The 24,930-nt window shown below is 49.7% G+C and overlaps 1 protein-coding gene across 1 annotated transcript in view; it reads right to left on the bottom strand.

The window, feature by feature from the left end:
* Nucleotides 1-7,570: 7,570 nt before the first annotated feature.
* Nucleotides 7,571-24,930, bottom strand: part of EVA1C (eva-1 homolog C (C. elegans)) — a 95,994-nt gene continuing 78,634 nt past the window's right edge. The window contains exons 6-8 of the mRNA XM_012657349.1: nucleotides 17,918-17,998; nucleotides 16,771-16,860; nucleotides 7,571-8,143 (exon numbers count right to left, since the gene is read on the bottom strand). Coding sequence (XP_012512803.1) covers nucleotides 7,767-8,143; nucleotides 16,771-16,860; nucleotides 17,918-17,998 — 548 coding nt within the window. The 3' untranslated portion in view covers nucleotides 7,571-7,766. The remainder of the gene's footprint in view (nucleotides 8,144-16,770; nucleotides 16,861-17,917; nucleotides 17,999-24,930) is intronic.

Raw genomic sequence — 24,930 nt, forward strand, 5'->3', positions numbered from 1 at the left:
AACTTTTCTGTGGCTTGACTGTAACATTATCATACTTAGCTCTATGGTACGTGAGACTCCATTTCTTCCCTGAGACCCTGCAAATGTTAGGGGCAGACCTAGAGATTTCTCTACATATGCAGAAAAATACAGTTTTGAGCCTTTAAAAAAAATATGGATGGTATCATACTCTATGTATTTATTATTTAATAATGACTTCAAGAATTTTCCATATCAGTACATAGAGATCTACCTCATTGAAAAACACCATGTAATGCATCTTCATTATTTTTTCAGAACAGCTGGCCTTCTTCCCAAAACGTCTTCACTAAGGAGTATCTATGTGCGTGGACCGAGGGACAGAGGCTCATTTCACAGAAACCCAGGCCTAGAGCCGGACTCCGCCGTGTGATTCACCCTCGGCTGACCAGCACACGCCTCCCTCTCCCAGCATCCGGCGGCTTTACAATCAGAGGTCAAATTCTAAGGAAGGAAGTGTGGGAGCTCAGAACTGGGAGGCAACTCACCGGCTCTGCAAATTCTTCACAGATTAGCAACACATTCTCTTGCTAGCTCATTGCTGGGGAGTTGGGAACGTTTTTCCTTTTTCTCTTTTGGTGAGGTAATGGCATCATTTTACACTTGCCTCTAATTGGAGCTCCCTCCCTTCCTCAGAGCTACTGGAGCCTTTTCCAGGTCAGATGGGGGCTTAGTCATCTGTACCCCAGGCCCCTTCCTCTTCCCTTAGTCTTTCCCAGGCTGGATTTGGCCTTTGAAACAATAGGAAATGACAAGCTCTATTTTTCTTTCCTTGAAAGGACTCGATCCGTGAAGTCATGAGTTTGGAACAGAGAAAGTGTGGGGAACGACTGTGAACCCCAATCTCAAGTGACCAGCTTTCCTCTCTTTGTCCTGCCGGGTCCCTGCAGCCTGAGCTCACGATATTGCAAGGCAGTTCTCTTAAAAGCAGGAAGGCAGCATTTTCACCTGAAGATAAATTCCCAGTTGGATTTTCTGTTGGACCAATCCGAAGGAAATGCAATTAGGCAGTGAGCAATCTTCAGGGGAAGATTGGAACCTTTCAAAAAAGGGCTCTGCTAGAAACAGTTTGTCAGGCCCTTTACATCCATTTGCACTGGTGATAGTCATTGCATCTTAAAGTGCCCACGTGAGTCGGACTCCACAATAGCTTTCTGGGAGCGTCAATTTTAATTTCTTTGGCAGAATTAAGCTGTAATTGGGTAAATTCCAAGATAGTGAGATTAACCGGACAGTGGTTAGCCACCTTAAAATCAGAAGTAATTACTACTCCAAGAGTCAGAAGGCCAAGGTCTGAGGCCAGGCCCAGCCCACTCCTGGCTGTGGGTCCCTTCCTTGCTCCGAACGTGGCCTTGCACCTTGGCAAGGTGGAGGATGCTGTCCTTACAGCCGGGACGACAGGCACGTGCTGTAGCCTAGAATACAGACCCCCCAGGTGCTCTTACCCTTTTAGTCTTATTTCCATGGGACCCCCTCACCCTGACTGTCCCCCAGTCCCAAACATGCTGCTCCTGTTCCCACCTCCTGGCCTATTGCGGCTGCTCCTTCTTCACCTTTGAAAATTCTGCCTGCTGTTTGAGGCCCACGTTGCTCACTGTCTCTAATAAGCCTCCTCCCCAAGCCCATTCGGTGGAGTCATTGTCTCTGTGCTCTTAGAGCCACTTGGTTTGGCCATTTACTGTCATTCTGGCACTCTGTCTTGTGATGCTAAAGCTCTGAAGGGTGAAGAAAGGGCCTCTGCTGAATCTGCCCACTGCTTAGCCAAGGGACGGAAGGGACCAAGGAGGGCCAGAGGTGTGGTCCCGTCCCGGGGGGCCCAGCAGCTCTGCCTAGGGACGTGGGGAGGCAGAGCTCTGGCCTGAGGTTGCTCTGGGCTGTCACTGGGTGCTGATGGCCTGTAGGATCAGGAGAAAGGAGGCCCCTTTAGACTCTTCTAGGGAGTCACATCCTTCTCAGGGGACAAAGGAAGGAGAGTTAGTAACAGCAGCAGCAACAGTGCCCAAAGAAGTGATGGTGGCAGCAGCTGCCACCACACCCAGCCAGGTTGCGCGCTGCAGAGCAAAGAGGAGCAGCGGGCTGAGGGTGGCCAGGGCAAGGGAGGGGACACAACTCCTGAGGTCATGGCTCTGTGGGGGTCGGAGTCCAGGGAAGTGAGTCTGCAGCCCAGGACAGGGTCCTGTGCCCTAAGACTTAAGTGCCTGGAGACTAGGGACATATGGGCACCCCCAGGAAGGGTAGCAGAGGTGGGGTAGGTGGTGCTGGGGCCCCACAGTTCTGTGCCTGGGATTTTGAGATCTGATTATACCATTGGTTGGGGAGGCCGGAGAAACACCTGCTCCATTTTATCACAGAGTTGGGCAGGTGTCTGTGTCTGACTTAACACACTAGCTCAGCATTGTCCAATAGAACTATCCAGCCGGCCGGGTGCGGTTGCTCACGCCTGTAATCCTAGCACTCTGGGAGGCTGAGGCGGGCAGATTGAGCTCAGGAGTTCGAAACCAGCCTGAGCAAGAGCGAGACCCCGTCTCTACTAAAAATAGAAAGAAATTAATCGGACAACTAAAAATATATAGAAAAAATTAGCCGGGCATGGTGGCACATGCCTGTAGTCCCAGCTACTTGGGAGGCTGAAGCAGAAGGATTGCTTGAGCCAAGGAGTTTGAAGTTGCTGTGAGCTAGGCTGATGCCACAGCACTCTAGCCCGGGCAACACAGTGAGAGTCTGTCTCAAAAAAAAAAAAAGAAGGAAGAACTATTCACATCGTCCAAGACGGTAGCCGCTGGCCAGGTGACTATCGAGCGCTTGAAATGTGGCCAGTGTGAGTGAGGAGCTGACTTTTAAATTTTACTAATTAATTTAAATTTAAATTTAAATAACCGCATCCTGTTGGTGGCTCTGTCCTGGACAGCACAGGCCCGACTGGCAGCATCTGTAATTAGCCACCCGGGTCAGCTGCCTCTCACTCATTCTCCAGGGGGCCTGGCTCTGCACCCCACCCAGAGAGGGGGGAATGTTGATTTGAAAGTCCTAAAACAGATATGGTGGCCCGGATTATTAGCTGATTTCCTGAATTCCCCCTTATGTGGCTGATGATGGCTACTGTGGCTCTTTCTCGCCTCCTCTTTAGCTATGGACCAGGGAAGCATCCAGCCAACGGGGCATTCAGTTGGAGTATTTAGGATTTAGTCTCCGAGGCTACTGTCCGGTCTCGGGATGGAGTTTGGCCAACTCCACATTGGTGGTCAGGCTTACAATGGGCTTTTTAAAACTGAGTAACCATAGTTCTGGGTCATAACTACCCTGCCAAATCTGAGCACAGCCTCTTAAGTCCGTGCATGGGAGACTTGACAATGGATTTGGTTGCAGAATCCAAGGAAGTTCAGGCCCTGGCACTTTCCTCTGAGCTCTGCAGATAAAATTATTTCTCCTCCGCAAACTCTTCTCCATAGCAGGGCTGAAGGAGGCCGCCTTGCTCTCTCCCTTAGGGACTTGTTTTTATGATGCCTTTGAGTTTCATAAAATGTCCATAGTGCAGTCTAAATGGTGCAGCCTTAGCCACACGGATTCTGGATGCTGCCACTCAAGAGGAAGAAATCATTGATGATAAAAGCTTAGATGTACTGTTGTCCCTGTTATGTGTAAAGCACCATCACTCTCCAACACCACTAGGAAGTAGAGGCTATTGTTATGCCCATTTTACAGAAGAGGAAACTGAGGCATAGCCACACAGGACCAAGTCAGAGCACAAGCTGGGAGACAAAGCACAGTGGGCAAGGAAACCCCGAGACCAGGGCTGAGCAGAGTCATGTCCAGTCTGGTCGACGTCAGTGTTCCAGGGGTCTGTGCTGAGGGGCAGGGAGTAGGGAGGAAGCTTCAGGGCAATGACACTTTTCAGGAGGTCCCAGGACTAGACAACGTGGCATGATGAGAAGCTCGCTCAGCTCCCCTGCCTGCCCTGCATCGAGCTTTGGTTCCCAGCTAACCTGGAGCAGGAACTGGTTTCCAGGGACTCAGGGAGAAGGGTGGGTGGAGATTGGAAGCGGACTCCTGTGGGCAACCCTTCCCAAGACTCCCAGACGCCAGGTGTATGAATGGCTGACTTTTACTGACGCCACCAGCTAATGGGAAGGGTCCCTGATGTTCCTTCGTGTCTGGGTCCCACTGGGGTTGTGGGTGGCGCTGGCCAGCACTGTGGCCCTACAGGGACTGGCACATTCCCCCGGTGCACATCACACTGGATGCTGTCAGTCAGATTCCTGAGACGGAGACCCTTGCAAGAGGGATTTATTGCAGGAGTGTTCTCTGGAGACAGTGGCGAGGGGCAATTCCCTGCCGAAGAGGACAGGTGTGGGCCGTTCACAGCCACCCCACCCAAGCAGCTGAGGGCTGGGGTCCCGGCCTGGGACTGGGCACCCACATCACGCACTGCCCCCATTTTTGAGGTCAACAGTGGCACTGCTTGCAGGGCCCCCAGAGCCTGCTTGGTCCCTGGGTGTGCACTGCTTCTCCCTGAAGCCACAGCAAATGCCACTGCTGCTACAAAGCACCAGCAGCCTCTAACAAGCTCCGGTGAATCCAGAGAACAGAATTTTGCAGCAGACAGCTCAAGTATTAAAAGTCAGTGCTGGCAGCACGTAATTGAGGTAGTGACGTGAAAACCTCCCAGTGAGTGCTGGCCTCTTGGCACAGGACTTCTGGGACCCCACAGCTTGGAAACAGTGGGGGCTCTGCTGCCCAGAGGAGCACAAAGCCAACAAGCAGCAGCCCGAGTGAGCCCTGCATTCTCTGGGTGGACTCCTCCCCGGGAGCTTCCTCCCGGCCACCACGGTCCATCAGCAACCCCTCATCCAAATCTGGTTTGGTCATTTTCCTCCTGGGCTTTGTGCCCAGCCAAACACAATCTCAGCAGGATCCTTCAGCCTCCTTCCATGAGAAGAACATGGCATTCTCCTTCTGGGCTCAGGAAATGCAAATAAATAACTCACTGTATTTGCACAGGCCGAAGACCGACCCTTGCCTTGGCAGGCCTGTCTCCCAGCTGCCCCAACAGGGATTCTCAGAGGGTGTGTGTGTGTGTGTGTGTGTGTGTGTGTGTGTGTGTGTTGAGGGTTGATGGGGGGGATTGAGATAAGGGAAAAACCCACTGTGAAATTCAAGAAAAGCATCGTGACTGAGGTTAACATGGACACAGCTCTTGCTCCACCTGGTAAAGTGTCAGCCCCCATGTTCCCTTTAGCCCCAAGAAGACAGTCATCAGAGAGATGGCATTTGTATTCACAGAGATGGAGAAGATACTGCTTGGGAACTGGAAATAGAGACAGCGCTCTGGGAGCTGGGACAACATCAAAATGCTCCCTGCTGAACTCAGGGAAATGAAAGGACAAGGATTCTCTTTGATCAGAACAAAATCGTTATGAAGCAATTGGACGATGGAATTCACTTCATTCTCTGCTATGATCTAGAGTAGATTTCTTTTTAATGAAAAGATTTAAAACACATCATCTCTAACCCCCTAGACTTTTCCCCATCCCTGTGCTATGTGTGGAGGACTGAGGAATTCAGCCTCCACCCAGACCACCCCAGCCCGCCTGGACGGCACTTCTCTTACTGAGTCCCTGCCCTCCCACCTGCAGGGCGTCCACGTAGGGAAGCTCGCTTTGAAATTGGCAGACAGGGGGCTGGAAGAGAAGACGTCACTCTGACTCCCCTCAGCTTCCTCCTTCCTCCCACTGAATGGGAAGCACGGGATTTCTCACCAGCTCCGTCTGTAGTTGCTGGTTTTTGCTGGTAAAGTACCGCACGTGAATGTTTACAGCGGCACTGTTCACGACAGCCAAAAGAAACAAGCCAGATGTCCACCAGCTGACGACTGGATAAACAAATTGTGGTCTATCCACACAATGGAATATTATTTAGCCATACAAAGGAATGAAGTACTGACATATGCCACAACATGGACGAACCTTGAACACATTATGTTAAGTGACTTAAGGCAGTCACGAAAGACCACGTATTGTGTGATCCTGTTAATATGAACTACCCAGAACGGGGTAACTCACAGAGACGGAAAGCAGATTGGTGGTTACCAGGGGCTGTGGGGAGGGGAGAATGGGGAGTGACTCCTTAATGGGCATGGGGTTTCCTTTAGGGGGGATGAAAATGTTTGGGAACTAGATAGAGGTGGTGGTTGCGCAGCATTGAGAATGGATTAAATGCCACTGAACTCTAAGATGGTTAATTTTATGTGGATTTCAACTCAATTTTAAAAAATGCTGCAGACCTTCTTCCCCCTACAGGCAGCTGGGCCTCTTCACCCCACACCCATCCTCCTCTGCCTTCTGCCAACGGGCCCTTCACCCTGATGGTCTCTGGGACGAAATGCCTTCTCTCTGCCTGGCACTGCTGGGTCTCCTGGGGGAACAGCTCCGCATTTCCTAGGACTGAGCCATCTCAGTGACGTGGGCCCCAGTACTTAAACTGGCAGCCTTCAGCTTCCCGGGCTACATACTTTTGCAGGGTTGATGTGATGATGAAGGAAGATAAGGCCAGGGGAACTCATTGGTAGTAGGAACATGAGCTATAACTCGATCATTTTAATACTCCAAGCCCCGCTGGGACAAAAAAGAAAAAAGACTTTTTATTCTATTCCACAGCTATAAGCCTCCCGTCCACCAGGGGGCGCTGTCTAAGGGACCCCCATCACTGGTCCTCCCATCAGGAATCTGTTTCCTTAACTCCTCTTTCTGCTGCTCCTTCCCCCACCCCTCCCCTAGTGGGGTAGGACCCAGTTTTTGCAATGATTTGAAAACTAACTCTACGTGGTCTTTGCTCACAGGGCTGCTGGGTCCTCTGGTTGACGGCTTTTACCACAGAAGCTCTGCAGTTTAAAACCCTAAACCAGAAGTTGGCAAACTTCTTCTGTAAAAAGCAAGAAAGTAAATATTTTAGGCATTAGAGACCATATTTTATTTATAAAAACAGGTTGCGGGCCAGATCCATCCTGCTGCCATTTTTTTTGTCCAGCCCTTGAGTTAAGAATGGTTTTTACATTTTGAAATGGTCAAGTTGAAAAAAAAAAAAGAATATTTGATGTGAAAATCAAATAAAATTGAACGTTCAATGTTTATAAATAAAGGTTTATTGGAACACAGCCATGTTCATCCATTATGTATTACCTGTGGCTGCTTTTGAGCTACAGTGGAAAGTCGCTCGATGCGGCAGAGAGGATATGGCCCACAATGCCTAAAATAGTCATCATCTCGCCCTTTAAGAAAAATTTTGCTGACCCTTGTTCTAAACAAGTAATGTTAGTGATTAAAATCACTCCTGAGCTCACATTTGCTGTCCTGAGTATCAGTATAAATATTTCACGGATATATAAGCATCTTCTATTTACTCATCTGTAAAATGAAGGTAACAGTACTATCTCATGAGGTTGTGAAGATTAAATGAGTTAGTAAACAGCTAAAATAGCATCTGGCATCGTAAGTGCTCAATTAATGTGAATTCTAATTATGTATAGACACAAATTCAAATAAATACAGAAAACAAAGACTCCTTCCCTCCTAATTTATTTTGGAATGTGCTGGAAACCATTTGAAACGTCCCTTTATAGCTTCCTGGCCTCACCAGGTTGGATGACATGACAAATTCTCCTTCATAGAAGGTACAAGTGAATCAGAACCGGAGGGGCATTTTGGATCCTTCCCTCTTCAGAAAGTGCGATGGCATCAAGATGCGTCTGGTTTTCAGTAGAACTGGCCCATGTTTCTCGGGAGTGAGGTGTCCAAACCACTGTTCATCCATATTTCCTGAATGATTTGCTCCCTGCGCTCAATCCTTTCTGCCAGCTCTGCAGCCTCTATGGAACTGTAGACAGGATATGAAGTCCTACAAAACCCTGATGGTTCTCCTGGGAAATCCGAGTCAGAGGAGTCCTCCTCTTCCTCTTCATCCTCGCTGTCCTCCTTGGCCCGGTCACTTCCTGGCACCAGGTGCTCCCTCCCCAGATGCAGCTCCCGGAAGTCCTTGGTGCAGGACACTCTGATGACCAAGGCACACAGTGTGAGGGCCAGGCCAATGCAAACGCTGGATACGAACAGCAGGGCAGCTCTCTCGGGGTGGGCTGTGGGAGGAAGAGGACATGTCAGGAGATGCGAGGAGCTGTCAGTTTTTATCAGTTTAAATCCCACAAAAACAAACGCCTGCCCAAGTAGATGGCTAACCAAGAACACCAGTCCAGCATCTTTGAGACCACCCACCCCTAACTGATCATACATCCCCACTATTAAAGTTTTTGAGCATATACAGTGAATATATGTATGTATATGAGAACACACATAGCAGAGGGGAGGGACTCAGGAGCCAGATCCCCTGCCGAGTTCAAACCCAGATCTGCCACTCACTAGCTGTGTGACTTTGGGCAAGTTACGTAACCTTGCTATGCCCTAGTTTCCTCATCTGTAAAGTAGGGCTTATAGTACCTTCCTGTTATAGAATTGTTATAATTAAATGATTTAATTCCTGCAAATCTCCTAGAATACTTGCTGACATATAGTAAGTGTTCAATAAAAGTGTTAGCTATTATTAGTAGTAGGAAAGTAGATTATGAAGAATTAATTTATGTACAAAGTATCTATGTGAACTTAATAATATAATAGATGTTACCAAAGCTTAATTCCATTCTTTTTTTAGATTAAAAAATAAATTTAAATATTCAGTTGTCCCTCAGTATCCATGGTGGATTGATTTCAGTAACCCCCGGCCCCAACCAATGCACATCCTCCCCTATACTTTAAGTAATCTCTAGACTGCTTGTAATACCTAATACAATGTAAATAGTTGTTATGCTGTATGGTTTAGGGAATAATGACAAGGAAACAAGTCTGTATGTGTTTGGTACAGATGCAACCATCTATTTTTTTAAAAAATATTTTCGATCTGCACTTGGTTGAATCCATGACACAGAACCCATAGATACAAGGGGCTGAATGTAACATAAAATGTAAAAATAAAATATAAAAATTTTATAAAAATATAATATAAAAAGAAAATAAATGTGAATGCAATATAAAGTTCTAATAATTTTTCCTGGATCCAAATGGATTGTCTATATGATAACAACAGAAATACAAATAATGCTTATAGGTGCCACGTGTCCTACCTATGTCCTTACAGCAGCCTGTGTGGGAAGGACTGGCTACTTTTTTCCTATCGTTACGCCCACATTATGGTTGTGTGCCCCTAAGGGTGGTATCACCCCTATTCTGGGAAATAATGATCCGTTTAACTCTCTCATAACATGGATCAGGAATTGACAAACTTTTCCAGCAAATGGTCAGATAGTTAAGTATTTTAGGTTTTATGGGCCATACAGTCTTTGTTACAAACCACCCTGCTGTTGTAGTGCACAAACAACCACAGGCAGTATATAAACCAAAACATATGGCCATGTGCCAATAAAACTTTATGTATAGATTTGGCTCACGGGCCAGTTTGCTGACCCCTGATATAGATGCTCCAGCTGAGGCCCAGAGGGGAAGCCACTGCTTGAGGTCAGGTGGCCTCTTCCGCCGGCCAGTCCTGGAACTCAGGTTCTAGGTGAGCTCTTTGTGCATTTTCTCAGTGCATCTCACCCGAACGGATCCTCCTTCGGGCACGCCACCTCCCCTTTGATTCCAGGCAGATAAGGGAGACTGCTGTCTTCACTGCCTCTGCCCCGCCCAGAGCTCCACACTGGAGTTTCAAACCTCGAGGGCCGAGTGTCACGTACAGTCAAGGCAAGGGCTGCTGCGACCTGACTGGAGATGGAACTGGGACAGCTATCTTCTTGAAACCCGAAACCTCCCCATTGGGCTTCCTTCACTTGCAGCTCAAGTCACTGGCGTTGTCGCTGGACTCAAATGTGTTGTTCTTTGTTGCAGCTGCCCCCGCTGGCACAATCCCATCGCTCTCTTTAAGACACCGATGTCTTCATGCAAAATTTGTTTTGGGTGGGGGAGGGGCAGCAAGTCACGTTTGCAGTGCTATTAATAACCAGATATTTTTCCTAAAGGTCAAGGTATTTAGCAGATTTGGTTGAATACAGACAGGTACCCTTTATGAGAGCAATGGGAGCTCTGTTTATTTCTGGGGATGGTGGCAGAATGGGGATTTGGAGACACTGGCACTCGGGACAGTCATTAAATAGTAATGCATAAAATGACACCAAGACCTGAGGCTCTGACCCAATGGAGCAGGTCTTTTCTCCTTCTCCCCGCTGCAGATCAAAGCCTCAGCTCTCCTGACTTCACTCTCTCCTTCCTCTCCTCTGACTTCTCCTTTCCGCTCCCTGCGGCAGCCCCTCTGCCCTCAATCTTCGAGCCACTGTCCCTGCAGACCCTCCTCTGCTGTGGCGCTCTCTTAGGCTCTCAAGGCAACCGCTATGCAACTTCTCCTTGGAAAACACAAACCCTCGAGCCCGTGGGCAGCGATGCCACTGCCTTCCAGGAGTGCTGTATGTGAGGAAACCGAACCCACCCATTTATAACCTTTCCCAGCGACCTCCGGTCAGGCCAGTTCCGGACTGGAGCAATCCCATCCTGGTCAAGCCTCCGGGAGCAATGATCATCCTCGCCTGGCGCTGTCCTGGCGGCCGCGTGCAGGGAGGGCCCAGTCCTCCGGGGACAGAGGCGGGTGCACGGTCTGGCTCTGCCACAGACAGGCAGGCAGCTACAGGCTCATTACTCTTACCTCTCTTTTTATTGTTTAAGGACCCCAGGTGGACAGAATTAGATTAGCCATAATCCTTAGGACAGGAGCCATCTCTTCATGGGTCAATACATAGCCTCTTTTATGTTCATTTATTTCGTGAATTACCTTTAATACTGTAACAAGCACCTGCGCTGTCAATGAGCGTCCGCCTGGGAGTGAGGGCCTTGACAACACCTGTGTCTAACCTGTACTTCCTCGTGCCCTGGCCTCCCCGTCAAGGTGACTAGCACCTGAATGCCATGGTCATTAGTCCCCTGCGTGCCTTTTTATATAGTTGATTTTCTTTCTTTCTTTCTCTTTCTTTTTCTTTCTTTCTTTCTTTCTTTTTCTTTCTTTCTTTCTCTCTCTCTTCCTTCCATCCTTCCTTCCTTTCTTCTTTTTTTCTTTCTTTCATTCTGTCTTTCTCTCCTCTTTCTGTCTTTCTCCCTCCCTTATTCCCTTCCTTCCTTCCTTCCTTTCATTCTTTCGTTCTTTCTTTTTTTCTCAGGCCCGTTTGCCCTGCATGGCCATTGGAATATTTAAAAAACACACATCAAGTCACATCACTGGATTACTTAAAACTCATAGATGGTCTTTCCTCTCTCATAAGCTAGAAACCAAGTCCTGATCGCAGCCTATGAAGCTTGCTACCACCAGCCCCTGCCCGCTCCCCAAGTTCAACTCCCAAGAGTGTTCCCTTTACCCTCTGCCCCCTGCAAGGGCCTCCCATTCCCCCCACATGTCAGATGCCTTCACGCCTTGGCGTTTCTGCACGTGCTCTTCCTTGGGCCTGGAAAGTTCTTTCCTCCCTGTTCACCCAGTCCTCCATGCCTCCCCCTGCCTCAGCCTGGGCCAAGTCCCCTGTGGTCGTTTAGTCTCAGAGCATCTCAAATGTCTCCTTCACAGCCCAACACACAGTTGTCCCTAACTCGCTGAGTGTGCTTCATCCTTTCTCTCCCCATAGGATGCAGGCTCCCTGAGCACGGGGGCCGGGACTGTCCTCGTCCTTCTCCAAAGCCCCCATGCCCAGCGCCATCTCTGGTGCACAGTGTGTATTGCACAAATGTTTGCTGAGTGCACGAAAGGAGGGGATCCTGGATTTAAGCACTAGGCTTGGTGCCCTGGGATGGGGACACCATAAAGTCAGTTCCCTTCCTTCCCCCCTCCCTCCCCTCCTGACAGGTGCATCTGGGTTCTGTGGCCAGGAGAGCATCTCTGCTTCGTGACACTCCAGGTGCCTCTTGGCTCCGTCACCTCCTGCTAAGTGAGCACTGTCTGGGGCGCGTCCACATCGACTCTGCTGAGTTCCAGCGACCAAAGACAGAGAACATGGGCAGCTCTTGGCCAGCCCATAGGAAAGAGGCTTCCTACTCATCCGAACTGACCAGTTTGAAATTATGGAATCACCACGTGTTGGTTAGATGGACTCTTAGAGATGAGCCAGCCCAATCCCTCCCGCTGTAGCCGAGTCACGTATTCAAAGCCACCACTTGGCTGGGACCCCAAGCTCAGGCCAGGGCTCTCTCCACAGCCCCAGGCTTTACACTAAGGGCATTTTATTTGTTTTCTAGAATCATTTGGGCCACTTCGGCCTTTTGTGGCCCCTTTTTCTATTATATATTCTTGAAAAATAAAGAAGTTCTCTTCGTGGGTGAAGGGAATCTTCACACTGTGACATTGTTGGTATTGTTCCAAATTTAGCCTTGGCTCATCCAGGCTAGAGTGAATGACTTGAGTTTTGCTGGCTGGAGTAGGCCCTTGGCAGCCTCAGAACGTGGCCGATGGCCTTTAAGACCTTTTATGAGCCTTAGATCCCGGATCTGGGGCCATACAAGCTCCAGCTCAAACTTATTTTTGTCTAGATAAGAAACCCAGAGGCCACAGTGGGGGCTCCACCGCCTGGGGCCCCGCTGCTGTCGGGCTGGAGGGCCCGTGGGAAGGCTGGAGGCCATGGGAACACATCAGAATCCACACCTAGTGACAAGGGGGTGCTGATTTCCAACTGTCCTCCCCGGCTGGGGAGTCATGTGGCTCTGACTTTGGAGTGTGTCATTCTACTTCTACTGCAGGGTGGGCTTGTCTGATACCCTAGAGCTCCTTTCCTGTGAAATAATGATGCCTCCCCAACTTGGGACATCTTGGGCCGTAAGCCTGTCCCCTCCTGCTCTGCCTCCTTACCCTGGCCCCGGACACCTCACACGCCCTGAAAGTCCACAGCAGGGTCTTCCAGAGGCTGAAGACACACGTGTCACTGTCCCCAGGGGTAGGGACAGTGTCGGAACTATTAGGCCACCAAAGGCATGTCTGCAGGCACACAAGAGGCGAACACACAGAGCCAGATGTCAATAAAACACTAATTGGGTGGAATGAGAGGGGTCATGTTCGGAGGCAAGACTGTCTACATAAATAAGTCCCTGAGGGCACAGTCTGCCAGGGCACGGTGGCTCCTGTGGAGCCAGCCAGGGAGCTGCCTGCTGAGGAACCCCCAACACACACACACACACACACACACATACACATACACACACATACACACACACACATACACACACATACACACACACACATACACACACATACACACATACACATACACACACATACACACATACATACACACATACACACGCATACACTCACACACACATACACACACACACACTCTGTCTCTGTCTCTCTCTCCCCTCCTTTCAACTTCTCTAGTTTCAAACTCTTTCCGTGAGCTTCTTCAGACCCATGGTCTCCAGATTCTAGAATGAATTCAAGGAACAGGTCTGTACTATTGCAACGAAGGCAAATCCAAACACGCCTAAGAGGCCATCTCGCTGTTGGCAAAACAACCTCACAGATGACTCAAATGGCCGCAGGAGAAACCGGCCATTGGGGACCGTGGGCACCCTCAAGTCCCTCCCGCCCACCTCTGTGTTTCAGTGTCACAGAACAAACCTCCCGACTTTGGTTTCTCGCCAACTCGTCGTCCGCGTGCGCTTGACTGCACTAACGTGTCAAAGCTACGTGCAGCCAGACTGGGGAAACGTCCTTTTGGAGTCACTCAATTTACTGCCTGTTTGGCTGCTCTGGGCGGGAACCTGCCCTGCGGGTGCTCCTGGCTCCCGGCTGCTCGTGCCAGAAGCTTCTCCTTCAGGGCTGCCCAGGGCCCCCAGCCCAGCTGGGATCACAGCCCCATGGCAGAGTGGAGGGTGCATCTCAGGGTTGGCCAGGCCCCTCTTTCCAGCAGCAGAGGGGACGGCGCTCAGTGCTGTTTGGTGCTGGCTGTTGTCCGGCCGCCTGTGTAGGCTGAAACAGCTCAGCGTGGTAGTCACATGCACCCCTGCAGCGTGCTGGCTTCCGGGGCCACTGCCCACGCACTGCGCGCTGCCCACCGCTACAGCGAGCACCCAGAGAGTGACACAGACACACGAGGAGACCCACAGACGAGTCTGCAGGCGCCGGTTCCACTGGGACTTTTTGAGCCTCCATGATTCGAGTCATGAGCATCTTCTGGTGCCTTCATTTAGCTAATCCCCAACATGGTGCATTTAGGACCTCGTTCTCCTGGGCATTATATCTAAGGTTGGTCATGGCTTACTGAGCTCAGTGTCCCTAAATATCCCTCAATAAAACTGAAGAACAGCCCATCCAGTCCTTACATTTAAAAAAAATGGTATCTTATCAATAGCAAATACTGAGTGATCATTAGGCAAAGGGCAGCTCATTCCACCAAATCGAGGTTCCACATTTGGGTAACTACTTACTGTGCACCTGTTCTGTCCCAGCACTGTCCTAGACGCAGGGACGTGACAACGAATAAGATGACGAAACACCTGCCCGTATGGAACTTAACATCTAGTAGGAGATTCGTTTAGCCAGTGCTAAACGAATAAATCTACCCTACTGTTTCTGGGAGCGATGAGCACGTACAAGGATAGAACAGGGTAGACAGGGATGGAGGGAAGCTAATTTAGATAACTCAGGACCAGGAGGTTTCTGTCCCTCAGGAGGGACACACTCCTTGCTCAGGGAAGTGGGAGTGCAAGTGTCGCATTAGCGGAGTCTGAATCCTGGCCCTGCCTCTGTCCATGGTTTCCTCAGGCAAGTGGCTCAACTCCTCTGACCCTTGGCTTCTTTAAGTGCAGAACGGGGGACCAGAGTCCCGTCTCTCAGGGCTGTTGCTATGGACATATGTTGAAGCTCTAGCCCCCAGAGTGATAGTACTTGGAGATTCTAGGAGGTAATTTAGGTTAAAAGAGGTCATAAGGGTGGGGTCCTAACTTGATAGGACTGGTGGTTTCATAAGGAGAAGAGATCTCTCTGTCTCTGTCTCTCTCCTCCCTCTCTCCACCAGGTGAGGACACAGTGAGAAGGTGGCCGTCTACAAGCCAGGCAGAGAGCCCTCACCAGAAACCTATCGGTGGACACTTTGATCATGGACTTCCAGCCTCCAGAACTGTGAGAAAATAAATGTATGTTGTTTAAGCCACCCAGACTCTGGCATTTTGCTACGGTGGCCCCAGCTGACTAGGGTGGGTGTGGAGAGGAACTGACAGGGCAACTGAGGAACAGCACACGGCACAGCCACAGCTCAGCGAGTGACGTGTGCCACTCCTTGCCAACCGTTCTCTGTTTGAAGGATTTTCATGGTGTCTTTCCTCCACAGGGCTCTCCAGGGACTCTGTAAATACAGAATCCTTGCATTTCTTTTTTTTTTTTTTGAGACAGAGTCTCACTCTGTTGCCCGGGCTAGAGTGAGTGCCATGACGATAGCCTAGCTCACAGCAACCTCAAACTCCTGGGCTCAGGCGATCCTACTGTCTCAGCCTCCCAAGTAGCTGGGACTACAGGCATGCGCCACCATGCCCGGCTAATTTTTTCTATATATTTTTAGTTGTCTGATTAATTTCTTTCTATTTTTAGTAGAGACGGGGTCTCGCTCTTGCTCAGGCTGGTTTCGAACTCCTGAGCTCAAACAATCCGCCCGCCTCGGCCTCCCAGAGTGCAAGGATTACAGGCGTGAGCCACCGTGCCCGGCCCCCTTGCATTTCTTAACAGTGACAATTACCAGGAACAGCCAGACATGGAAATGAGAAAACAGAAGATTCACAGAGAAAACCAACAACCACACACCACACAACAAACACACAGGAGGAATACTGACGCAGGAAGACAGACGATGGGATGGCGGAGGACTGCAAGGCTGAACTCTGCCTCCCGTGTGAGATATTTCCTTAAGCCTCTGTTTTCCCCTAGGACAAGCTTACCCCAAATAGCCCCATCTCCACAGCCTTAAACAGCAATACTGTTGTGCATTATATTAATGTATATTTTCCTGAAGGTCTCAGAGGTTTTGGCCTCTCCGAACAGAGTTAGGCAGGCATCATGGAAACTCGCAGTTGACATCCCAAAATACGATCTATCTTAAAATAAGCAGACAGGGTGGTGGAAAAACATAGTACTTACCCTCCCCTCACCAAACAGGCCCCACAGCTCAGCCAGCCTCAGTGCAAACCCTGTGGTTCTGCTAATTCGGGAGGGCTGAGTCTGCTCACTCCTTGCGGGGAAGATGAACAAGGGAATCCTTGGCAACCAGGAGAAATGACACTCATGACTCAGAAAATGGTTCTGTCTGCATGGGGTCTGACCTGTGTTGTTTACTAAGTGATCTTCTGGCTCATTTTTCTTCCAGCTGGGAGTGGAATTCAATAATCCTAGGCCCTTCCCAAATTTTAGACCTAGGAAATGCATTTCTCAGGTTCCCACTTTTCAAAGGGGAAAATATCTGTGGAGCCCAACTCATACATAATGTAACTTTATTGATTTATGTGGTTCTCTCGTTGACTGCCTGGTTGCAGCTAAACCTGAGTTCAGGTCTCTGTGTTTCTGGCACTTAAAAGACTGCAGTTGGCATGTCACACGTAAGTCATTTTTCTTTAGTAATCTGAGTGTTGTAATCGACCAGTGCATTTGTTAATAAACTTCAGTAAATCCATTAGCATTCGAGGAAGCTTTGATTCATTGACCTACCTCTAATGTAAGCAAATGCTGCCAGAGAGTTGCTAACAATAACTCCATCTTTCCTCAGAACCCTCGATTCGTTTGGGTCGAAGTTTATACCTGTTTCATAAAAAATGCAAGACCAATTAATCACAGCTGTTCACAGTATGCCTGTCCTAAGAGACCCCTGCTGCTCCTAACCCAGGACTGCCAGAATAATTAAACGTCACAGAAATCAAACAAATGGGCCTCTGACTAATTTATGGAAGACTAAGCCAGAAAGAGCGCTTAGTAAGCAGTCCCTGAAAATAGTATTAATAAATTATTAAAGGGAGTAGAAATTTTTAAAAAAACCGTTGGTTCCAACTTCAGGTGTGGCTCATCCACTCCACTGCAGAAGGGAACAAATGTATTTTCCCATCCTGAAGCCAGTGGCATTCATCATGCCTCTTGGAGGCTTAATAATGTCTCACTTTTACCGTGGAGTTGCTGTCTGCTCTGCTGACCAGAGATAAGACAAACCTGGAATTATGGAGGAAGGTTGTGTGAGGTTACTTTTTTGCAATGACAGCAAAATGTGAGGCATGTCTGCTTTCAGATGCCTGGTTACTCGGCTGGGGTGGGGCTCAGTGAGCCCGTGGTGGGGCAGCCTGGACACAGGACAAAACTCTCACCACCCAAAGCCCAACATCGTAGATGCTCGACTTGGTCTCTGCAGTTTCTATCAGGAACGCCATGAGTCTGAACGCCATTCTAGATTTGATAATAAAATCATAATTCTTACCCCCTGCCCCCCATTTACAAAAGCTAAAACTAAGGAGGAAGGTGGTGTGTACGGAGACCTGCAGCTCCAAGCTGGCTCTGGCCCACCCAGGTTCCTGGCAGGACCATCAAGCTCATTGTATAACCCAGGAACCCCAAATTTATTTCCGAGCAGATCTCTTTTTCAAAGTGATTTTTCTTTTCAGAAGTGAGGGAACAGAGAGGAGGTTTATTCTACTTCTGATTCATAAAACTAAAACAAAACAAAATAGTGCAACCATCGGCTGCAGCAGCGTTACCAGCAGGACTAGGGGCTCAAACACACCTCGTTCCCAAGCTGTGCCCACCCGTGGTCACGCAGGGGCTGTTTACCTTTACTTAGAGAGAAATGCGAGTAGTAAGCCATAACAATTACCATATTCACCATCTTTCTGCTTCAAAGAAGGTTTTAGATTAGCAATGGCTGGATCAATCGCTGCGAGTATGTTCTTGGGAACTAAAAGCCAAAAAGAAATATTTTAAATACTGGGTATATTAAAAAAGCTGTGCACTTAATATATTTATAAAGTGCAATGTAGTTGAGATTTAAAAAATCACTTTCAAATCAGTACGAGAATCACTCTGCCTGTTAGATACACATATATACACACGATGGTACCTGTGTGGTCATCAAATGTCCCAGAAAGGTGAAATTTTAGGCCCATTTTACAATATTAAAATAAATAACAACATGGAGGATAAATAAACAAGATATGATATATCCATCCAATAGAATATAAGGTAGGAATAAAAAGGAATTAAGTACTGGTACATGCTACAACAGGGATGAACCTCAAAAACACCATGCTCAATGAAAGAAATCAGCCACAAAAAACCATCTAGTGCATAATTCCATTTATACCAAATATCCAGAAAAGGTAAATCTAGAGACAGAAAGTAGATTAGTGGTTACCTGGGCCCGAGGGGAATGGGGAGTGACAGCACATGGGCACGAGGGAACTTTTTGGGTTCTTGGAAAAGCTTTAAGATTGGAGTATGGCAATGGTTGCACAACTCTAAATTTATTAAAAATCGCTGAATTGTATTCACTTAAAATGAGTGAATTTTAAGGTATGTAACACCTCAATAAAGCCGGTAACTCTGAACATGAGCTTCCCTGAGACTTGGTAAAGCTAAATGACTGTGACCAACTCAAATCCACCACTGACCTCTGCCCAGCTCTGAGCAATCTGTCCCTTTGCTCCCGTAATAAACCTAGGGAGAATTCCAAGACCATGCCAGAGTGATTTGCTAAACATTAGCAGAAAGGACCATAGACAGATGAGGACAGGATGGCAGTGCGATCCATTCCTTTGGAAGGTGGTTTAAGATTCTGCCAAACTGACCCTAAGAATAAGCCATGGGATGTCAGGGTCCCCGGGCAGAGCAGCCGGCTGGTGACGCGACTGCTGAATCGGAGGGTGGAGCGAGAAATCTGCAGGCCAAGCACACGGCCGCAGGCTGGGAGAAGTGAGAGGAAACCAAATATTCTGGCTGCAGAAATTTGCTTATTTTTGTTTGTTCTTTAGCCCAGTGGAGATCGGGCAGAAGTGGCAACAGGAAGTAGAGGGGAAGCCAATACAAACTGTGCAAGTTCAACTGCACTGCTTTTTCAAAAAGAACTGCCAAGACATCTTTGGCAGCGAGAAAACCTCATTTCCTTTCTCGGAGGGCTTAACTACATTCTTCTGGGATGTCCCAGGATCAGCAAGCACAGAACACCCCGAGATTGTGAATTTCCATGAACAGGAGGCCCCGGCGCCTTGGTGCCCATCGACAGCAAGGGTGACTTTCCAGGGAGGCACAGTGATGATGCTGGAGACGCTGAAGCTGTCCAGGGCCCCCAAGGAATGTCCCCTGGCTGGCCATGGCCATGCCACTGATCCCAGGACTACAGCAGGGCCCCAGAGAGCTGAGCTGTGCTGCTGCAAAACACTTTCCGGATTAAATAGCCTCGCACTCATTTCTGGGCCCCGAGAAGGACACCTCTGATTCCCAGTAAGTCCAGGAAGTGTCGCCTCTCCCTGGCAGGAATGGCACTTATTTCTCATGCCTGTCTCTTGGCTTGTTCTCAACATACAGCCAGAGGAGGGCCTTGGTGCTCTGCAAATGCCAGTTTGAGGAAGAGTCAGAATTTTATAGAGGAGCTCAGAGGGGGTAGAGCATTCTAGGATGAGCTTTGCAGAATAACCAGACACTCAAAAGGCTAAGTTCCCAGTGCATGACACAGGCCACCGCAGGAAACCTGCCCATTCTCTACGTGACAGTGACTCTGACATTGGGAGGATTAACAGATGCCAACATATCTGTCAGATTCTTGCATCTCCTTGTTTCAAACTGGTTCAGGGCGAGGATGGGGATGGGGTGTGATTACCACCCCTCAAACCCACCCCTCTCCTCTTTAGGTACATTCGTGGAAACACTAGCAAACCACTCTCCATGGAGCCCCCAATATGTGCCGGAACCCGGTCTCGGAAGTTTAAACGGTGCATCTCGCATAATCTTAGTAGCCTGGTGCAGATGTGTGTCATTCCCACTCCTGCACAGGGGGAAACTGAGGCTCGGAGATGCGCCATTCGCCTAGGAAGAGGCAAAGCTTCAACTCCTGGTGTGGCTTATGCTCCGCTCTTTCCATGAAGCTATGCTGTCCATGGAACATTCGGCCTTTGGGAACTGGATAAAAGATTATTTCAAAGGACTGTCAAGATGGCAAAGTGACTCCCACTCAGGCAGTCCCTCGTGAGTCTATGTAGGTGAAAGCAGAAATGACCATTCTAATGGACTCGAATGGTTTGCTAAATTGGCTTGGCCCCCTCCTTGATTTATTTATCTATTTTTTGCCAAATAAATCTGTGTGAAGCCTGGGTCAGTGCAAACTTTGGAAAAGAATCTCCACAGACTGGATTTTGCATCCAAAATAATTCTTCACTTTGGTGACAAAAATCACCTCTGCTTAGCTGCTTCTCCTCCTTGGTAGGTGCCCAGATGGCACAGCACCTCCAAATGCTGCGCCACCATCCTGCCTGCCCCACCCTCTGGAAGAAGCCGTGCTGGCCCCAGGAAATTGTCAGGGCGGCGATGCTGGCTGTGCCTCTGTGTTGGTGACACTCGAGAACCAGTGGCTGTGGGCTTGGGGAGGAGCCCTCTCTGCAGAGAGGAGGGTGAGCACTGGTTGAATTCTCCAGGTCTGCCATCCCCTGTGAGGAGGAAAGCCGAAAATCCGGCATTTCCAGGAAGTTTAGCTGACGGTGAACCTTTAGCAGTACATGAAAGAAGATTTGAGTGATGCATCTCCAAACCCAACCAGTGACCAGATGCTGTGCTCTGAGCGCCCTGACACCAGCCAGACTTGCTGCCTACAGCTAGGAAAGCAAAGCCCCCAGCCCGAATCACTCCCCTGAGGCTATTCAATGATGCTGAAATTCTCTATTCAGCCTAAAAGCGGTGGCGGTGTGGGAGAAACTCTATAAAATAGGAAGGAGTGATCTTTTTAAAAATGCAAATTGATATGTCTCCTAAGAAAACCTTTCAATGGCTCCACATTGCCCTTGGACACAAGCCAAGTCTCGAGTGCCCACCCAGGCCCCTGCGGTCTCTGCTAGGAGCTCACTGCGCAGCCTCTGCATAGGCGCTCGCTTTTGCCCTCCCCGCCGCCCCGCTTCCACCTTGCTGACCCCACACACCCATCAGGTCTTCCTTGCCTCAGATGCCCCCTCCTCTGGGAAGCCCTCCTGGTCCCCGAGTTCCCCGGGGCCCCTTTCATGGCCCCACAGGACTGGATTCACCTCCTTCTATCCTGTAGCCTGGGAGGGCAGGGGCCCCACTGCTCACAGTTTCCCCAGCCGCCACCTCCATGCCTGGCTTGTAGCTGGTGCTCAATTAACATGTGGGGCTTGAATTAAGGCCACAAGACAACAGCATCCCCCATCGCCCCGTCCCTTTATGGCCTAAGAACAGCCGGCGGGTGGGTTCAGCTGCAGAGCAGTGGTCCACAGCCTGATGAAGATCAACGTCCTTCTGAGAGACAGATGCTCATTTCCTTCTCTCCTCCAGAGTATCCTGGCTGGCCGTGCAATAAGGGCAAGTCACGGCTGAGGCACCCCTAACCCCACCCCACCCCCAGCCCAGCCCAGCCTGGGTCATTGCGGCCATGGCGGCATGTGTTTCTGTAGAGATGAAGTTCCCCACAACAGGGCCTGCTTGTCATGGTTCAGCACTTGTCCCTGACAGGCCACTCCGCCCCCATGGGGTGGGGCATCCCGGACGTCAGCTGAGCAAGCACGCTGGGTGAAATAGCAATGCCTGGTTGGATGCAGAGGTCAGAAGCACGGCATTGGCAAAGATACCTATTGGGGTGGGTCTTCCCTGGACTTATTTAAGAATATCTTGATGTGGGTGGGAGGGTTGGTCGGGCTCCCCCCTGGCAACTATGTTTATAGTCACGTCGCATGGTCCCTGGCCAGGGCTGATCAAAGGAGGCGGTTACCTGACCCCAGCCCAGCCGCTGAACTATCTTTCTGTCAACAATGTGGAATTAAGATGGAAAGGCTCAAGTCTTCATGCTGGTGAGACCGTAACATTAACTACTACTCAGGGCTGCAGGGTGGCCGTATTCCATCCAGCCCGGGCTCAGGAGGCTTCTGCCGTGGGAGGGGCCCGGGAATGGAACAAGGAAGCAGAGACAGAGGATGACAGAGATTAAGGAAGTGAGAACAGAGACATGGGGCAGATGCTCCCGGGGCCCTGCCGTTTCCACCGCGAGGCCTCCCCACCCCCTCACAGCTTAAACCAGAACAAATCAGTTCCTTCACTTGCATCCGAGTCCTAACCGAGGCAGGTTCACTTAGAAACCAACTACTGGCATCTTCTAGAATCTTCCTATCAACTTCCACATCAGTTGGGAGAATTCAAAAAAAAAAGTAAAACCCTTCATGCGCATTTGGTGATCTACCAAACACGCGGACATTGCAGATCATTTTTCGATGATTCAGACTTCACAGTTAAGAGCCATCTGGTGGGGGCGGGGGATGTTTTCAAATGTCAGCTACTTGGGAAGTGATTAGCAGGTGTCTGTCACAGGGTGGGGGGGTGCGGGGATACCACCTGCCTCCCAGTAGAGTCACCCCCTCCCTTCGAATAGCCCCTGGGGACCACAGTGATGGGCGAGGGACACTGCCACGGGGAGACGAGGACACTCTCCACACTCCTGCTTCCTTCCCACTGCTTTCTCTGCATCTCGCAGCCCCTCTTGTTCTCATGACCCTGGAAGCCCCTCGACTCCAGCCCTCTCTCCGTCCTTTGTCGTTGCTCGCTGAACCTGGAGGAAGCCCCTTCTCCACGCAGCCGCACAGCTGGGTAGGCCACTTGTCCCTGAGAACCCTGCCCCTTACCTGGCACAGGTTGGTGTCACCACCACAACCAGCCACGTCGCCACTGCGGTTTCTCAAGTCAGCCTCCCCCTGCCACCGCACGCGCGTCACACCTCCTCTCACCCCCACGAACCCCTCTCCCCTTGCCCCACTCCCGCAGCCGAGGTCCTCGTCCCACACTGCTTTTGAGAAGACAGAGGCCGTGCAATAGGAACTCCAGGACCTGTCTCCATCTGTTCCCATAGCCCTCCGCCCTCCTGTTGTAAAAAAGGAAACACCCCTCCCTCCTATCAAAGGTCAACGTCACCCTCTCCGCTTCTCCCGGACCCCAATTCTTCCAACACACCTGGTCTCTTCAGCATCTCGTGTTTCTGCTCTCCAAAGAGCTCTCCAAAGCACCCAATTTTTACCGTGTCTCCTGGTGCCACTCCAGGCTGAGTCCTCCTCTCTGCCTGCTGCCTCCTGGCTGGTCTTCCTGCTCCTACTCTTTCCCACCCATTCTCCGCCCTACAGCCAAGAGCTCTTTTCAATTCCCGCAGCAGAGAGGAAGTGCACGTGAAGACCTTACAGGCTCTCTTGTACTCTTTGGTCTGGAAGTGAGACCGTTCGTCCCATGGAGTCACAGCTCCATTTCCAAAATCAAGGAGGCGGAGGATCCCGGTGCTCCGCGTGCCCAGAATCTGACTGCATGGCTCCCCAACTTCAAACCTCCCACGGGCACCCTCCCCCCACCCCACAGATCTGGTCCAGTTCTCCCCAGCACCATCGTCCTCCCCACCAGCTCCTCCCCCACCACTCAGCACCCGGCATCCCTGCGGCCGCCAGCCCAGCCTAGCGTGCAGGTGACAGTTCACCCCAGAGGAGGGCTCTCTTTGCAGGACTCCACAAACCACCTCTCCCAGGATAAATTAGGGCCCATCCACTGTTGTGCCCTCTCGTAGCATCCTGCCCTTTTCTGAAATAGCTTTGTCACAACGGGGAATGATAGATGTGCCTGCCTATTGCTTTAATGCCCGTCTCTCTCCCCGGACTATTAACCCCAGAAGGACAGGACCACGTCTCATCCTTTACTGCAGAATCCTTAGCACCTGGCACAGCTGCTGACACACAGAACATGCCCATGACATGCTGAATGAGTGACTAAGGGCAAAGAAGCTTGAACTGGGACATGTGACCTCCAGGAGGGACATGTGACCTCCAGGCTCTGAAAGCTCATCTCAGCATTAGCCACGAGGAGCCACAGCCTTAGGAACTGTTCTTGCTTCATCCTTGGAAACACACTAGAAAATGCACCTTATCTGCAAGCTGACGTCCTGCTCCTCATGCATCACTCAGCTGAAGAGGCCTGAAGTTACTGGAATCTCAGAGTGATCCATGCTGGTTTCTAGGGGACTCTCAGCAAGAAAGGGTGCACTGCTACCCACAGCTGCCTGGACATGGCAGCAGGTAAAGTCATCCTTCCTGTGACGTCAGTGTGGGCGCTAGTATTTGGGGAATACATTTATGTAGGCGATTCATTGTACCTGTTACAGCATTGATATCGCAGAGAACAACATTTTTAGTTCAGGATATAAAAGCCTGGGATGCAAGGGAATAAAAAGGAATAAAGTACTGATACATTCTAGAACATGCGTGACCCTTGAAACCATATGCTAATTAAAGAAGCCCAGACACAAAGGATCATGCCTTGTATAAGCCCATTTACATGAAATGTCTAGAAGAGGCAAATCCATAAAGACAGAAAGGAGACTGGCAGTTACCTGGAGGTGTGGGCGGGCGTGATGGGTGGGTTTGGGGGCACGAGTGCTAAAGGATAGCTTCTTTTTGGGGTGATGAGAACATTCTTAAATTGATGGTGGTGATGGTTACACAATTTTGTGAATATACTAAAAACCATTAATTTGTATGCTTTAACAGGTGAATTGTGTGGTCTGTGAATTATATCTCAACAAAGCTGTTACAAAAAAAAAAAAAAAGCCTAGGGATATTTGGCAGGAGGAAAAGAGGTTTCCAAGAGCAG

The sequence above is a fragment of the Propithecus coquereli genome, unplaced genomic scaffold (assembly GCF_000956105.1).
Source record: "Propithecus coquereli isolate 6110/MARCELLA unplaced genomic scaffold, Pcoq_1.0 Scaffold54, whole genome shotgun sequence".
Classification (NCBI taxonomy): Eukaryota; Metazoa; Chordata; class Mammalia; order Primates; family Indriidae; genus Propithecus; species Propithecus coquereli.